This window comes from Hylobates moloch, unplaced genomic scaffold, assembly GCF_009828535.3.
Source record: "Hylobates moloch isolate HMO894 unplaced genomic scaffold, HMol_V3 SCAFFOLD_5, whole genome shotgun sequence".
NCBI classification, from domain to species: domain Eukaryota; kingdom Metazoa; phylum Chordata; class Mammalia; order Primates; family Hylobatidae; genus Hylobates; species Hylobates moloch.
The window spans coordinates 93788976-93806813 of record NW_026652280.1 but is presented as its reverse complement, the minus strand read 5'-3'; the positions used below and the strand labels follow the sequence as shown (position 1 = coordinate 93806813).

The following is a 17838-nucleotide window of genomic DNA, read 5'->3' as shown; positions in this document are numbered from 1 at the left end:
AAAACTGAGTATGTCTTTCCCCTCTCTATATTAATATATTTGTTTATATGTAAGAAGCTTGTGTGTGTGTGTAGGAGATGGTGGAAATGGTTGAACAATGGTCCCCAAAAAGATATTTCCATGTTCTAGCCTGAGGAACCTATAAATGTGATCTTATATGGAAAAAGGTCTCAGATGAAGCAATTAAGTTAAAAATCTCAGGAGGAAGACATCATTCTGGATTATCTAGTGGGTGCTAAATCCAAGTCCTTGTAACTGTCACATGGAGGAGAGATATGTGGAGTAGAAGGCCATGTGAAGATTAGCCGGATGCGCTTGCTCATGCCTGTAATCCCAGAACTTTGGGAGGCCAAGGTGGGTGGATCAACTGAGGTCAGGAGTTTGAGACCAGCCTGGCCAACATAAAGAACCCCTGTCTCTACTAAAAATACAAAAAAAATTAGCTGGGTGTGGTGGCACGTGCCTGTAATCCCAGCTACTCAGGAGGCTAAGGCAGGAGAATTGCTTCAACCTGGGAGACAGGTTGCGGTGAGCCGAGATTGCTCCACTGCACTCCAGCCTGGGTGACAGAGCAAGACTCCGCCTCAAAAATAAAATAAAATAAAAAGAAGGCCATGTGAAGATGGAAGAAGAGGTTGGAGTTACGTAGCCACAAGCCAAGGAACACCTGAGGCTACCAGAATCTGGACGAGATAAGAAAAGAGTCTCCCTTAGAGCTTCCAAGGAAGTATAGCCCTACAAACATCCTGATTTTGAACTTCTGGTCTCCAGAACTGTGAGAGAATCAATTTCTGGTTTTGGGGTGTTTTTTGGTTGTGGGGGGGTTTTTTTCTGAGACAGAGTCTCGCTCTGTTGCCCAGGCTGGAGTGCAGTGACGTGATCTCGGCTCACTGCAACCTCCATCTCCTGGGTTCCAGTGATTCTTCTGCCTCAGTCTCCCGAGTAGCTGGGATTACAGGCATGTACCACCACGCCTGGCTAATTTTTATATCTTTAGTAGAGACAGGGTTTCACCATACTGACCAGACTAGTCTCGAACTCCTGACTTCAAGTGATCCGCCCACCACAGCTTCCCAAAGTGTGCTGGGATTATAGGAGTGAGCCACCATGTCTGTAGCTTTAGCCATCAAGTTTCTGGCAATTTGTTATGACAGCTCTGGGAAGCTCATACAATATGTAAAGTTTTCTCATAAAATACTAAATATTAAATAACTAATAAACTCACTAAATATACATGTGAGTTTTTAGGGGCACATATTTAAAATAATTTGAAATACGGAAAGTAATTAGAATTTTTAAAGTTTTAGACACTATGGTTGTATACAAATAGTTTAGCTGGAATAAATTCAACTCCTGAGTTATTCAGCTATAACTTAAGCAATATAAAACCAACGGTGGATAGTAAATGCATAAGGACAAACTGGTTTTAGTTATTCATTCTACCAACCACTGTGACTTTAGACTTAGTCAAGTTGAATGGAAACAAAGAAACTTGAATAGGTCAGAGAATTATAGGATTACCTTGCATTTTTTCTTACTCTGGTTTAAAGAGGGTGGTATTAACCAGGCAAAAAGTCCTCTCAGAAGAGCTTGATGTTCTGGTTCACACAGAGGTCCTTTCAGTGAATTCAACCAAGAAGACACAAGTGGTTCCCATCCTAACTGTGAAGGCTCCAAGTAAATCATACCACAACGGCTTACAGTGGCAGGCTAGAGAAAAAAGGCAAAATTTTCTTTTTGCACTGTTGCTTTTATACCAGTGGCACCTGGTAATTATCAACTACTTCTTAGGATGACTTATGAGATCCTTCATAATCTAGCTCCCATCTGCCTCACGTAGCTTCACACAGTCTAGACGTTCCCCATACAGAAAACTATTTGCAGTTCAGTTCCCCAGACATGTAAAGGCTCCATGTCTTTAAACATTATCTCGATTTGGAAATGCCTAGGATTTCCAAATCCAATCTCCCTGGAGAAGTCTTACTTCTCAGTTTCAAACACTCAGTTCTCAGATCAAACACTCAGTTACCTTCCATGGTGCTCCTCTATCCATCCTCCTCCCAGATGCTCACAGATGCTCACTCCTCTCCACACTTTTTTTTTTTTGGAGATGGAGTTTCACTCTTGTTGCCCAGGCTGGAGTGCAATGGTACGATCTCGGCTTACTGCAACCTCCACCTCCCGGGTTCAAGAGATTCTCCTGCCTCAGCCTCCCGAGTAGCTGGGATTACAGGCATGCACTACCACGCCTGGCTAATTTTGTATTTTTAGTAGAGATGGGATTTCTCCATGTTAGTCAGGCTGGTCTCGAACTTCCCACCTCAGGTGATCTGCCCGCCTCAGCCTCCCAAAGTGCTGGAATTACAGGCATGAGCCACCGTGCCCAGCCATCCTCTTCACACTCTTAAAGCACTAACATGTAGCTGTGTATTGGGATTATTAGCATGCTTCTCATCCTCCCTAAACAAGCATACACTGTGTCTTATTCATCTTTGTATTCCCAGTGCCTAACCCATTTTCTGACATATAATAAAAAATACTTATTGGCTAAATTAAAGAATGAAGAAATTAACAAACCACCACTGTATTAAATTATGAACTTACGGATGCCTGGGAAAGGTCCATTGTTTCAAAGATGAGGCTCATCTGGGGGGACATCTGAATGATTTCTCCACTCATAAGACAAAGCTAAAAGCAATTATTTTTCAAACATTTATTTTTTAAAATTTCATTTTCTCAGATAAAAATTTATACTATGTATAAGATAAAGTAGCTCCTGTGAGATAATGGAATAAGAATTAGAATGGAAGCCAGAAAATCTTAATTCTAGGTCTAGCCCTATTAATTATTAAGTATTTAAGCAAATACTTAACATCTCCGAGTCTCAGTCTCTTCATCTATAAAACAGGGATAATATCTCTTTTGTAGAATTGTAGGAAGGGGGACAATAAGACAAAGTCCAAAACCTATAAAATCCTATACAAATATCAGCTATTAAGAAAATTAAGTGAAATACTCCTGAATTTATAAAGTGACCATAGACCTTTTTATTAAATTAAAAAATAGAAAATAGAGAACAGCATGCGTACTCATACACCCAGCTCATAGATTTAATCAATGTTAAGATTTTGCCATATTGCCCTTACCTTTTTAAAAAAACAGTTTAAAGAGCATTATAGACATCATGGCATTTCACATCCAAATGCCAATGTCTCCAAAAAACAAGTATATTTTCTATGTAATCACAATAACATTATCACACCTAACAAAATTAATAATTCTTTATCATCGAATAGTCAATACTCAAATTTCCTCAGTTGTACCAGAAATGTCTTTTCAATGGATTTATTCAAAGCAAACTTCAATCAAAGACTGTGCATTGAGTTTTTTATATCTCCTTGGTCTCTTAATCTAAAACATTTCTTCTTTTATCAAATATGTCAAAAACTGAATTTATCAACTGCTTCCTTTCCCTCAAATTTCTATCTTGTCTATTATTAAGGCCATCCTATCTCCTCAATCTCTTTGGCTTACACCTATGGAATTATCATTAACTTTTAATAGTATTAATAATTATTATTAACTTGATACCTAAATTAATTTTATTACTGTGTTTTAAATTCTTCTACATTTAGTTTTCAGTGTTTCCTTTCTGCTTTTACAATCGTCACTTTAGTTCCAGTTTTTCCCCTATCTAGTCACATGTCAACAATGAGAAATTTAACATTTGTGGATTCCGTTTCTTAGCTGTAAAATAAATGAATTGATCTAGAGGTGGATTGTCCAATATGGTAGCTGCTAGCCATATGTGGCTATTTATATTTAACTAAAACTAAATAAAATTTAAAATTCAGTTCTTCAACTGCACTAAGCCACACTTCAAATGCTCAGTAGCCACATGTGACTAGTAGCTACCTTCTCAGAGAACACAGATAGTTGCAGTATTGTAAAAAGTTCTACTGGATGTGCTGGTCTAGAATACTTTTAATCTTTGACCAGATTATTTCAGCAAACATCCTCCTAACTCTGCACAAATTTGAAAGGTAGGGTCAGCATTCTCCTCACTGCCCTGTGTTGTTTCCCAACTACTTCTATTCCACCCCCAGTTACAACCCTTGACAACCCCTGTTTTTTTCCTGCCACTCAACAGTACTCAATGATTCCCTCCTCAATAGCTAAAGTCCTTGGGACATGGCCTAATCTCTCTCTCTACTATAACTCTGGCTTGATTCAGTGTTTATAAAGACTGAGAATCTCAACACAGCTGCCCATCAGATCCTTGACCACCTTGCTCCACTCCAGCTGTCCACTTTATATATCTGGGACCTTCTCTCCAGAAATACTACACAATTCTGAAATATTAAATTCAAGTATCTCAGTCTCTGCCCACAGCCTCCAATCCATCCAGTTATTTCATTCATTGTCTCCTACTACACTTGCTCCTCATTTTCACATCCCTGATGTTTTCACTTCTTTCATTAGGCAGCTTTTTTCCTATGGTCTAATGCTTCTACCATTCTCATGTCAATATATTTAAAGTCTTACTATATTTCCAGGCCTACAATATTACCTACACCTAAGCTGCTTAGACTGGTAGAGAGTATCTCACAAAGGCAGACTTTGGTACTACTAATAATAATTTATGGTCTTCCACTCAGTCAGGCTCTCAGTGCTACCTAGAAATGCTTCTATGTTTTCCTAGGTAGCTCTCTTTCCCATCTTCCACAAAGGCTAATTTAAGTCTCTTCTTTTATCCTCAATTTTGCAAAGAACCAAGGCCCATCACTTCATGAAGAAAAGAGAAATCATCACAAGGATTTGCCTTCAAATTTCCACAATCAAATCCATACACTCACCTATAACTGTCTTTTCATAATTCCCTCTCATGCAGTAAGAGACAATCCATCCACTTGGCTCTGAACCCTTAGACTTCACTCTGCAATTAGAATAACCTTCCTGCTTCTTCTCTATTTACTTTCCACCCTCAGCTCAACCAATATTACTGAATGAATGAAAGAAGGAATGTGAATGACTAACCACCTATGATAAAGTACTTCAGTATATCTTTTTTTTTTTTTGAGATGGAGTCTTGCTCTGTCGCCCAGGTTGGAGTGCAGTGGTATGATCTCGGTTCACTGCAACCTCTGCCTCCTGGATTCAAGTGATTCTCCTGCCTCAGCCTCCTGAGTAGCTGGGATTACAGGCGCACGCCACCACACCCAGCTAATTTTTTTTTTTTTGTATTTTAGTAGAGATAGGGTTTCACCATGTTGCTCAGGCTGGTCTCGAACTCCTGACCTCATATGATCCACCTGCCTCAGCCTCCCAAAGTGCTGGGATAATAGGCGTGAGCCACCGCGCCCGGCCTTGAGCATATCTTTAAATGCTAATTAAATGAGTTTATTTAGTAGGGCAGTCATTTCATGTAAGTACGGAAATAATTTGTGATATATTCACACTAGGATACTAATATAGACATAAATCAGTTAACAAAACTGAACTACAATAATATGAACATCACACATATATTGATTTAAAAAAAACACTAAAGAATATGATTCCAATATATGAAGTTCAAGAGCTGGCAAAACTAAGTCATCATAGAAGTCAGAAGAGTGATTATCTCTGGAGGAAGATAAACTAGGAAGGAACATGAGTGAACCTTGTAGGGTATAGGAAATTTCATGTGTCATTTTTTGGGTGATGATTATGTGAGTATACAAACACATTTTAAAAATCATAGAATCTACACTTGAAATTGGTATACATTTTATACCTTATATATGTTGTCTCTCAATTAAAATAAATATTAGAATACTTTCTGCTTCTAGTTCTTTTGTATATCTCATAGCACCGAAGGTGATATACTATATATAAACACTGAAGCATTCCATGTTTTCAAAAGGAATTAGGCCTTTGTTATTTTATCCTAAAATATTAAAGTTCTGTAAGAAATCATAAGACTGAAGTCATTTAACAACTTATTCTCACCCTAGATTACTATGTCTTCTGGCTAACACAGTAATTTTAATACAATATACTTTCACTCTACAAAAAAAAAAAAAAAATTAAGCCAAGGACTTACTATAGCAGCTTTCATTGAAAAGAGAATTTATAAACCTACTCAACTTGCTGCATCCTTTATTTTAAATAGAGTCCTAGTTTAGTTGTTGAACACATAAAATTGCTTAATCATGGCTGAATCTGCTTCTCTTTTGATCATGATTTACCTTTTTATTATCATCCAATACTGTGTTCATGCTCTCTATCCACAAAGTGTCAATAGGACCATCAAATACAACCCATTTCCGGTCCGGTGTTTCTGATAAGGCAAATTCTCTAAAAGTGTTAGCCACAATACCGTCAGTCCACTGAGGGGGGAAAAAAAGAATTAAAAAGCTCTCCTCATAAAATTGGATTTAGGAGTGAAACTATGAAAATACTTCACATTTCTTGTTTTAACAGGCACTTGCCGTAAGAGAGTTGGGAATACTTATATTTAGGTTACCTCATGAGACACTGGGTCAAACTGTCCAAAAAGTTGGCCCATAGTAATAGATTTGGGGTTTACAGTTCTATAAATGACCTTTTCTTCCTCTCCATAGCCATGTTCATTCATTAAAGTTAGTGTATCCGCCAGCACATGCAGAACTTTTGTCTTAGCAGCAAAAGGCTCTCCTACTAACATAAAACTATGAAGGAAAAGAAATAATTGTACGATAAGAATCTTTAAAAAGTTAAATAATTTATATCAGTATATAAAACTTTACCCTGTGATAATTACTACTTATAATTTTTGAAATCATGAATTTTTCTCAGACATGAAGAAAACATATTTAATTTCTGAACTGATTGACTACAAATCAAATTCTTCACTCTAATATTATTTTCTCCAAAAGGGAATATAATAAACAATCTCCAAATGACAATGAAAACTTATTATCTGTGTACTCTTAAAAAAACTAAACCTGAAGCCCACTAAGGAGAGAACTGGGAAAGATTTATATTCCCAAAGTCTTCATTTGCCATCAAACTATTAGTGTTCTTTGCCAACTATTTCTGGATCTCCTCCCTCCTGGCACATATAGGATTTCTGGCCCTCTTGTGGAAAGACTAGGTAACTAGTTCTAACCAATGAATAATAAATGGAAATGATGGGCATTACTTCCAAGCGGGGATAGGTAATTGCCAGCTAGAGACCTCACAGAGCTCCCTTTTCCCTCTAGCATGGCTGTGACACACAATGTTAAGGTGGTGCTTACTCTAACAGCCTGGGCCCTGAGTGGTCATAATGAGCAGGGCTGTCCTGGTAACCTACTATATATAAAAGAGACATAAATCTTTGTTTTTTAAATCACTAACATTTGGGTGTTGACAATTCTTACAGAATATCCTAGTCCATCCTTAGTAACAGAAGTTGGTACCTAGAAGGGGGGAGGGTATTCTTGCCATAATAATAATAAAAAAAAAACACCTAATGTGGCATTGGCTTAAAGGCCAGGTTGTGAGTGACAAATTAACTGGTATCAGAAGCTAAAATATGGACAATTATTGTCATGCAATGAATGATGAAACATTTGGCAAATGTATTCCTTGAGATTACCTGGAAGACAGCTAATTACCTAAGGAAATGAGAATTTTAGGTGAAAAGGATAGTAAACGGAATGTTATTAGTATATAATGACAGGTACTGGTTTCATTTAAAAAAGAACCATAACAAAGAAATGAGCCCAGAAAAAAACATGGCCAGTTTGCAAGCAGGAATGAAAGAGGGAGTCCAGCAATTCAGGGACTTGTAGAATTGAATGTATCAAGTTATTCTCATTCGCAATTGGTGAAAGATAAAATTAAGAAGACCTTTAAACAAAAATCTATTAAAACTCAGTTTGGCATCAAGGGTCAAATCAAGGGTAGGGTCATTGTATCACATTATTAAAACCTATGAAGGATTAATATGGGCCGGGTGGCTCATGCCTGTAATCCCAGCACTTTGGGAGGCCAAGGTAGGCGGATCACTTGAGGTCAGGAGTTCAAGACCAGCTTGGCCAACATGGCAAAACCCTGTCTTTACTAAAAATACCAAAATTAGCTGGGTGTGATGGCATGTCCCTGTAGTCCCAGCTACTCAGGAGGCTGAGGCACGAGAATCACTTGAATCCAGGAAGTGGAGGTTGCAGTGAGCCAAGATCTTGCCACTGCATTCCAGCCTGGGTGATAGACCAAGACTCTGCCTCCAAAAAAAAAAAAAAAAAAAAGAATATAATTCCCAGTAATCATTTCAGGAGGATAAAATGATTCATGAAAAACAGACTAAGATTGTGGCTCCTTCCACAAAGCCTGACAAGGTCAAGGATACTTCAAGGAAATTTTAAAAGGTATGGCTTATTAAGGACAGTAGTTATGGATATAGGAACATGGAGCTGTCTAGAATCAAACAGATAAAAAGCTGATTGTTTTTGAGGGAGTTTACTGACCAAAAATACTGTGAGTCTAGTCTAAAACAGAAGTGAATGTTCAAGACTTAAATAATCCTTGGGAACTAGGTGTGATGGTACGCAACTGTAGTCCCAGCTACTCAGGAAGCTCAGGAGGGAGGATCACTTGAGCCCTGGAGTTTGAGACCAGCCTGGGCGATATCAACAGACTACATCTCAAAAATACATAATAAATAATTTTTAAAATGATCCTTGGGTATTGGATGCATAAGGGTTGATTGTACTATTCCCTCTATTTTTGTATATGTTTAAAAATTTACATAATGTTTTTGTAACCCTACCTTTAGAAAAAATCATGACCATTGAGATCCCAACTTTCTACAGGCAGGAAGCAGGCTGAAAACATTTCTCAGCTCTCCCAAGAACAGTATTTTCTCTATTGCCCACTTCATATGTGCCCAGAGAAGAAAATGGAAATGGAAAAGACCTCTCAGAAGGTTAAACTAAGGCCCATGAAGAAGAATTAAACTGGAAAGCCCCTCCCGGGTAGCAAAAACCAAGCAGAAGTTGATCTAGGTTTTAAGAAAGATGGCTCTCTAAGTAAATATAAATATATATATACATACACATAACTTAATTATATAACATATATATAACTTTTACTTACATAACTATAAATACAAAATGTCCATAGCCACTTTAATGACACCCTGTATAATAAATCACATATACAAAATGCTTATGGCTCCTTAGATGAGGCCCTTCAAGTGAGAGGTCCTGAAGTTTAAACTCTATTAGTTTCACAATCTATCTCTAGAACTGGGGCCCTCACATGACCAACTGGATTTCAGAATTGTCACAGAACAGTGTTGGCTGTGTCTTCTATTCTTCAATTTCTGAATGGGAGTGTTTGCTCTGGTAATCCTGTTCTGATAAGCCCACTATTGTGCACTGGGTTTGTGAAGAAAAGATAACTTGTCTTTCTAGGTTGCAGGTCTCTGGATCAAGAGGAATAACTTCCAGATATGATACAAAGGCTATCATGCATCGTCACCTAGGGATCCTTAACTTTGAGTCTGGTTCATTTATTGATTAGAACTTTTAGGTGCCTCCCTGGGAAGGGAAGAGTGTGTTTTTATGCAAATGGTGGTATTTATTAGTACTAGGTCACTGTATGAGCACTTCTTACCAACCCTTGTTGGACATGTAGTATGAGAAATGCACCTTTGCCTTTTAAGCCACTGGGGGGTCAGGGGGTGGGCAGGGGTTGCTCTCAACTCACCTAATCAGTTTGCCAAGTTTTTGGTTCATGGATTTTAGTTGTTTTAACAGCTTAATTAAGAAATAACATCTAACTATAGCAATATATAATCTTACCCATGTCTAACAATCATCATTTCATATGTTTGAATCATTTTTTCAAGAAAAAATTTAACAGGCTGAAGATTATGTACATTGCAGGCTTCATGAGCACATTCCAAAAATTCCTGAAATAAAAAAAAGTAATACATTTCTACAACACAATATTATAAATGTCATACCTGTCTTATAAGTGTAGATTTTAAATTTACTACTTAAAAAAAAACTATCTTCATTGTTTATTATTTCTTAAAACTTTACTATTTTTTCAAATCAAGAGGAGAAACAGAGACTCAAAATATTTTTAATATATTAGTCTTCCCTATTATAAGTTATGAATGATCATAGCATCATAGTACTGGGTGTATGTTGCATGAAAATGACTCCTTTTAATAGTGTTTCCCAAAATTTCACTTTTGGTTAGGATATAGAAAGACCTGTCAGACAATCCTGCACACTGTAGTAACCAGAAATAAACAAATACGTTTTTTAAAATCATAAAAAATTTAAACACATAGAAGTACTTTGGATGCAAATAAATATAAAAGAACTTAGCTTCAGAAAGGGATGATGAGCCTTTCCTAGTTAAGAACAAAGCAACAGCTATTTTCACCCTGGGGACATTTTCTAAGTCTGGACATGGTGGATATTGGATTGGGCCTGCCATAGACAGAAGGACTTAGCCAAAGTAGGAAGAAACCAATAGAGATTTTAATGGTTGTGTGGGCTTATGTGACAGATTTGAATTTGGAGGAGCCCAAATGCCAAGCTGGTTCTCCCCACCATCCACGCTTTTGCTCAGCATGTAGTGATACAAGAGACCAAGGGCTCGGCTGGAAAGACAGACAGACAGATTTCTTCAGTCTCATAATGCTTAGATCCCAAAATCCTACTACAGGGAAGGGCCAATCATATGGCAGGACAATTCTTACTCTGAAGACATTTGAAACCAGAAGTAAACTACAGCTCAATAATGCTGCAACAAAACTCTGACTTAGGTCAACTCTCAATTGAATTGATTAGCAATGCAACCTAGCTACCTGAAATAGGGGGAAAAAACCATGATTTTTCTGCAGGAAAATAATACCACCTGGCCAGGTGCGGTGGCTCAGCACTTTGGGAGGCCAAGGCGGATGAATCACCTGAAGTCAGGAGTTCAAGACCAGCCTGTCCAACATGGCAAAACCCCATCTCTACTAAACATACAAAAAATTAGCCAGGCATGGTGGTGGGCACCTGTAATCCCAGCTACTCGGGAGGCTGAGGCAGGAGAACTGCTTGAACCCGGGAGGTGGAGCTTGCAGTGAGCCAAGATCGCACCACTGCACTCCAGGCTGGGCAACAAGAGTGAAACTTCGTCTCAACAACAACAAACAAACAAAAACAAAACAAAACGACAACAACAAAAACCTTAGCCTGTATAATTATTTTATACACAATGTTTAACATATAATCAAAACTTAAAGTTGGACGTCCTAACCAGAACAATCAGGCAAGAGAAACAAATAAAAGGCATCCAAATAGAAATAAAAGAAGTCAAACTATCTGTCTTCTCTGACAATTTGATTCTACACCTAGAAAACCTGAAAGACTCTGCCAAAAGGCTCCTGAAACTGATAAATGACTATGGTAAAGTTTCAGGAACAAAACCAATGTACACAAATCAGTAGCATTTCCACACACCAGTAACATTCAAGCTGAAAGTTAAATCAAGAATGCAATCCAGCTGGGTGCAGTGGCTCACGTCTGTAATCTCAGCACTTTGGGAGGCTGAGGCGGGTGGATCATTTGAGGTCAGAAGTTCAACACCAGCCTGGCCAACATAGTGAAACCCCATCTCTACTAAAAATACAAAATTAGATGGGCAGTAGTGGCATGCACCTGTAATCCCAGCTACTCCGGAGGCTGTAGTAAGCAGAGATTGCGCCACTGCACTCCAGTCTGGGCAACAGAGTGAGACTCTGTCTCAGAAAAAAAAAAAAAAAAAAAAGGAAAGAAATTCCATTTACAATAGACATACACACACACATAAACACACACACCATAGGAATATATCTAAACAAAGAGGTGAAGATCTCTACAAGGAGAACTACAAAACACTGCTGAAAGAAATCATAGATGACACAAATCAGAGCAGAACTGAAGGAAATGGAGACACAAAAAACCCTTCAAAAAAATAATGAATCCAGGAGCTGGTTTTTTGAAAAGATCAACAAAATTGATAGACCACTAGCAAGACTAATAAAGAAGAAAAGAGAGAAGAATCAAATAGATGCAATAAAAAATGATACAGGGGATATCACCACCGATCCCACAGAAATACAATCTACCATCAGAGAATACTACAAACACCTCTACGCAAATAAACTAGAAAATCTAGAAGGAATGGATAAATTCCTGGACATATACACCCTCCCAAGACTAAACCAGGAAGAAGTTGAATCTCTGAATAGACCAATAACAGGCTCTGAAATTGTGGCAATAATCAATAGCTTACCAACCAAAAAGACTCCAGGACCTGATGGATTCACAGCCGAATTCTACCAGAGGTACAAGAAGGAACTGGTACCATTCCTTCTGAAACTATTCCAATCAATAGAAAAAAAGGGAATCCTCCCTAACACATTTTATGAGGCCAGCATCATCCTGATACCAAAGCCTGGCAGAGACACAACCAAAAAAGAAAATTTTAGACCAATATCCTTGATGAACATTGATGCAAAAATTCTCAATAAAATACTGGCAAACCGAATCCAGCAGCACATCAAAAAGCTTATCCACCATGATCAAGTGGGCTTCATCTTTGGGATGCAAGGCTAGTTCAACATACGCAAATCAATAAATGTCATCCAGCATATAAACAGAACCAAAGACAAAAACCACATGATTATCTCAATAGATGCAGAAAAGGCCTTTGACAAAATTTAACAACCCTTCATGCTAAAAAACTCTCAATAAATTAGGTATTGATGGGACGTATCTCAAAATAATAAGAGCTATCCATGACAAACCAACAGCCAATATCATACTGAATGGGCAAAAACTGGAAGCATTCCCTCTGAAAACTGGCACAAGACAGGGATGCCCTCTCTCACCACTCCTATTCAACATAGTGTTGGAAGTTCTGGCCAGGGCAATCAGGCAGGAGAAGGAAATAAAGGGTATTCAATTAGGAAAAGAGGAAGTCAAATTGTCCCTGTTTGCAGATGACATGATTATCTAGAAAACCCCATCATCTCAGCCCAGAATCTCCTCAAGCTGATAAGCAACTTAAGCAAAGTCTCAGGATACAAAATCAATGTACAAAACTCACAAGCATTCTTGTACACCAATAACAGACAAACAGAGAGCCAAATCATGAGTGAACTACCATTCACAATTGCTTCAAAGAGAATAAAATACCTAGGAATCTAACTTACAAGAGACATGAAGGACCTCTTCAAGGAGAACTACAAACCACTGCTCAATGAATTAAAAGAGGATACAAACAAATGGAAGAACATTCCATGCTCATGGGTTGGAAGAATCAATATCGTGAAAATGGCCATACTGCCCAAGGTAATTTATAGATTCAATGCCATCCCCATCAAGCTACCAATGACTTTCTTCACAGAATTGGAAAAAACTACTTTAAAGTTCATATGGAACCAAAAAAGAGCCCACATTGCCAAGTCAATCCTAAGCCAAAAGAACAAAGCTGGAGGCATCATGCTACCTGACTTCAAACTACACTACAAGGCTACAGTAACCAAAACAGCATGGTACTGGTACCAAAACAGAGACATAGATCAATGGAACAGAACAGAGCCCTCAGAAATAATGCCACATATCTACAACTATCTGATCTTTGACAAACCTGACAAAAACAAGCAATGGGGAAAGGATTCCCTATTTAATAAATGGTGCTGGGAAAACTGGCTAGCCATATGTAGAAAGCTGAAACTGGATCCCTTCCTTACACTTTACACCAAAATTAATTCAAGATGGATTAAAGACTTACACGTTAGACCTAAAACCATAAAAACCCTAGAAGAAAACCTAGGCAATATCATTCAGGACATAGGCATGGGCAAGGACTTCATCTCTAAAGCACCAAAAGCAATGGCAACAAAAGCCAAAATTGACAAATGGGATCTAATTAAACTAAAGAGCTTCTGCACAGCAAAAGAAACTACCATCAGAGTGAACAGGCAACCTACAAAATGGGAGAAAGTTTTTGCAACCTACTCATCTGACCAAGGGCTAATATCCAGAATATACAATGAACTCAAACAAATTTACAAGAAAAAAACAAACAACCCCATCAAAAAGTGGGCGAAGGACATGAACAGACACTTCTCAAAAGAAGACATTTATGCAGCCAAAAACACATGAAAAAATGCTCATTATCACTGGCCATCAGAGAAATGCAAATCAAAACCACAATAAGATATCATCTCATGCCAGTTAGAATGGCCATCATTAAAAAGTCTGGAAACAACAGGTGCTGGAGAGGATGTGGAGAAATAGGAACACTTTTACACTGTTGGTGGGACTGTAAACTAGTTCAACCATTGTGGAAGTCAGTGTGGCGATTCCTCAGGGATCTCGAACTAGAAATACCATTTGACCCAGCCATCCCATTACTGGGTATATACCCAAAGGACTATAAATCATGCTGCTATAAAGACACATGCACACGTATGTTTATTGTGGCACTATTCACAATAGCAAAGACTTGGAACCAACCCAAATGTCCAACAACGATAGACTGCATTAAGAAAATGTGGCACATATACACCATGGAATACTATGCAGCCATAAAAAATGATGAGTTCATGTCCTTTGTAGGGACATGGATGAAACTGGAAACCATCATTCTCAGTAAACTATTGCAAGGACAAAAAACCAAACACCGCATGTTCTCACTCATAGGTGGGAATTGAACAATGAGAACACATGGACACAGGAAGGGGAACATCACACTCCGGGGACTGTTGTGGGGTGGGGGGAGGAGGGAGGGACAGCATTAGGAGATATACCTAATGCTAAATGAGGAGTTAATGGGTGCAGCACACCAACATGGCACATGGATACATACGTAACAAACCTGCACATTGTGCACATGTACCCTAAAACTTAAAGTATAATAATAATAATTAAAAAAAAAGAAAAACATTCCATGCTCATGGATTGGAAGAATCAATATTGTTAAAATGGCCATGCTGTCCAATGCAATCTACGGATTCAATGCTATTCCTATCAAGCTACCAAGATTACTTTTCACAGAACTAGAAAAAAATTATTCTAAAATTCAGATGGAACCAAAAAGGAGCCTGAATAGCCAAAGCAATCCTAAGCAAAAAGAACAAAGCCAGAGGAATCACATTACTCAACTTCAAACTGTAAGATTACAGTAACCAAAACTGTATCGTACTGGTACAAAAATAGCGACACAGACCAATTGAATGATTAGAGAACCCAGAAATAAAGCTGCACACCTACAGCCACTTGATCCTCAACAAAGTGGACAAAAGCAATGGCAAAAAGACTCCCTATTCAATCCATAGTGCTAGGATGGCTTGCTAGCCATATATAGAAGAATTATTGAACCCCTACCTTTCACCACATACAAAAATTAACTCAATATGGACTGAAAAGTTAAGATCTCAAACTGTAAGAATCCTAGAAGAAAACCTAGGAATCACCATTCTGGATATTGGCCTTGGGAAGGAATTTATGACTAAGTCCTCAAAAGCAATTGCTACAAAAACAAAAATTGACCAGTGGGACCTATTTAAACTAGAGACCTTCTGCATGGCAAAATAAACTACCAACAGAAAAAACAACAACCTACAGAAGGGGAGAAAATATTCACAAATTATGCATCCAGCAAAGGTCTAATATCCAGAATTGATAAGGAACTTAAACAATTGAACAGGAAAAAAACATTTAAAAATGGGGAAAGGATATGAACAGACACTTCTCAAAAGACATGCAAGCAGCCAACAAATATATGAAAAAATGTTCAACATCACTAATCGTCAGAGAAATGCAAATCAAAAATACAATGAGATACCATCTCATACAAGTCAGAATGGCTGTTACTAAAAAGTTAAGAACAACAGATACTGGCAAGGCTGCAGAGAAAATGGAATGCTCATATGCTGTTGGTAGGAATGCAAATTAGTTCAGCCACTGTGGAAAGCAGTTTAGAGATTTCTCAAAAAACTTAAAACAGAACTACCATTTGACCCAAGAATCCCATTACTGGGTATATATCCAAAAGAAAATAAATTGTTCTACCAAAGAGACATATGCATGCATTATGTTTACTACAGCACTATTCACAATAGCAAAGACATGGAATCAACCTAGGTGCCCATCAACAGTAGATTGAATAAAGCAAATGTACATATACACCATGGAATACCTTACAGCCATAAGAAAGAACAAAATCATGTCCTTTGCAGCAACATGGATATAGCTGGAGGCCACTCTTCTAAGCAAATTCACACAGGAACAGGAAACCAAATACTGCATGTTCTCACTTATAAGTGGTAAGCAAACACTGGGTACTCATGAACATAATAATGGCAACAACAGACACTGGGGACTACTAAGGGGAAGAGAGAGGGAAGGGAATAAGGGCTGAAAAACTAACTATTGGGTACTATGCTCAGTACCTGGGTGATGGGATCAATAATACCTCAAACTTCAGCGTCATGATTATGCCCATGAAACAAACCTGCACATGTACCCCTTGAATCTAAAAGTTGAAATTCCTTTAAAAATAAATAAATAGGCCGGGAGTAGTGGCTCATGCCTGTAATTCCAGCACTTTGGGAGGCCAAGGTGAGTGGATGGGTTGAGCCCAGGAGTTCAAGACCAGCCTGAGCAACATAACACGACCTCCTTTCTACTAAAAATACAAAAAATTAGCCAGGTGTGGTGGCACATGCCTGTAGTCCCAGCTACTCAGACGGCTGATGTAGGAGGATTGCTTGAGCCCAGGAGTTGGAGGCTGCAGTGAGCCATGACTGCACTGCTGTACTCCAGCCTGGGTAACAGAGCAAGACCCTAACTCTAAATAGTCACTTCATAACAGAACCAAAAAAATAACGAAGTCATGAGTAATAGCTGATGACCAAGAGAAAAAACAGTAAACAAAACAAACTCATAGATGACCCGATGTCATAATTAACAGATAAGAACTTGACAATACATTTACAAAATATAAAAAAGAATAGATCATAAGATAGAAAAAATAGAAGAAGAAATATAGAATTTTAGCAGAAAAGAGAAATATCTAAAAACCAATTGGATACAACTAGAACTAAAAAAATCAAAATATGTGAAATTAAGAATTCATTGAATGGGCTTATCAGCAAACTGGACAAAGCCAAAGAAAGAACCACTAACCTTGAAGATAGGTCAGTTAGAAAGTATCCAAACTACAGAGAGAGAGTAATGAAAAACAAAAGAAAAAAAAAAAAGAGCCATGAGAGACACATGAAACTATATAGCATAGTCTAATATACATGTCACTGAAGTTCCGGAAGGGGAGAGGAGAAAAAATCAGGGCATAAAAACATATAAAAAGATAATTACTGAAAATTTTCTGGCTGAGTACAGTGGCTCATGCCTGTACACAGCTCTTTAGGAGGCTGCTTGAGCCCAGAGCTTGATACCACCCTGAGCAACAAAGTAAAACCTTGTCTCTACGAAAATTAAAATAATTAGTTGGGTGTGGTGGCACGTGCCTGTAGGCCCAGCTACTTGGGAGGCTGAGGTGGGAGAATTGCTTGAGCCCAGGAGCTTGACACTGCAGTGAGCTATGATCATGCCACTGCACTCCAGCCTGGGTGAAAGTGAGACCCCGTCTTTAAAAAAAGAAAAGAAAATTTTCTGGCAAAACACATCAACACACAGATTCAAGCAGCATAGCAAATCCCAGGCAATAAAGTACAAAACAAAACTAGGCACATAGTCAAACTGCTCAAAACCAAAAAAGAAAAAGAAAAAATATTAAAACAGCCAGAGGAGCATGAATAAGAAAAATGCC

At 38.1% G+C, this 17838-nt stretch overlaps 1 protein-coding gene across 1 annotated transcript in view; it reads right to left on the bottom strand.

Moving 5' to 3' along the window:
• Positions 1-17838, bottom strand: part of DNAH12 (dynein axonemal heavy chain 12) — a 258401-nt gene that overhangs the window by 120420 nt on the left and 120143 nt on the right. Inside the window, exons 31-35 of the mRNA XM_058439110.1 lie at positions 9813-9922; positions 6509-6692; positions 6231-6371; positions 2605-2688; positions 1522-1710 (exon numbers count right to left, since the gene is read on the bottom strand). Coding sequence (XP_058295093.1) covers positions 1522-1710; positions 2605-2688; positions 6231-6371; positions 6509-6692; positions 9813-9922 — 708 coding nt within the window. The remainder of the gene's footprint in view (positions 1-1521; positions 1711-2604; positions 2689-6230; positions 6372-6508; positions 6693-9812; positions 9923-17838) is intronic.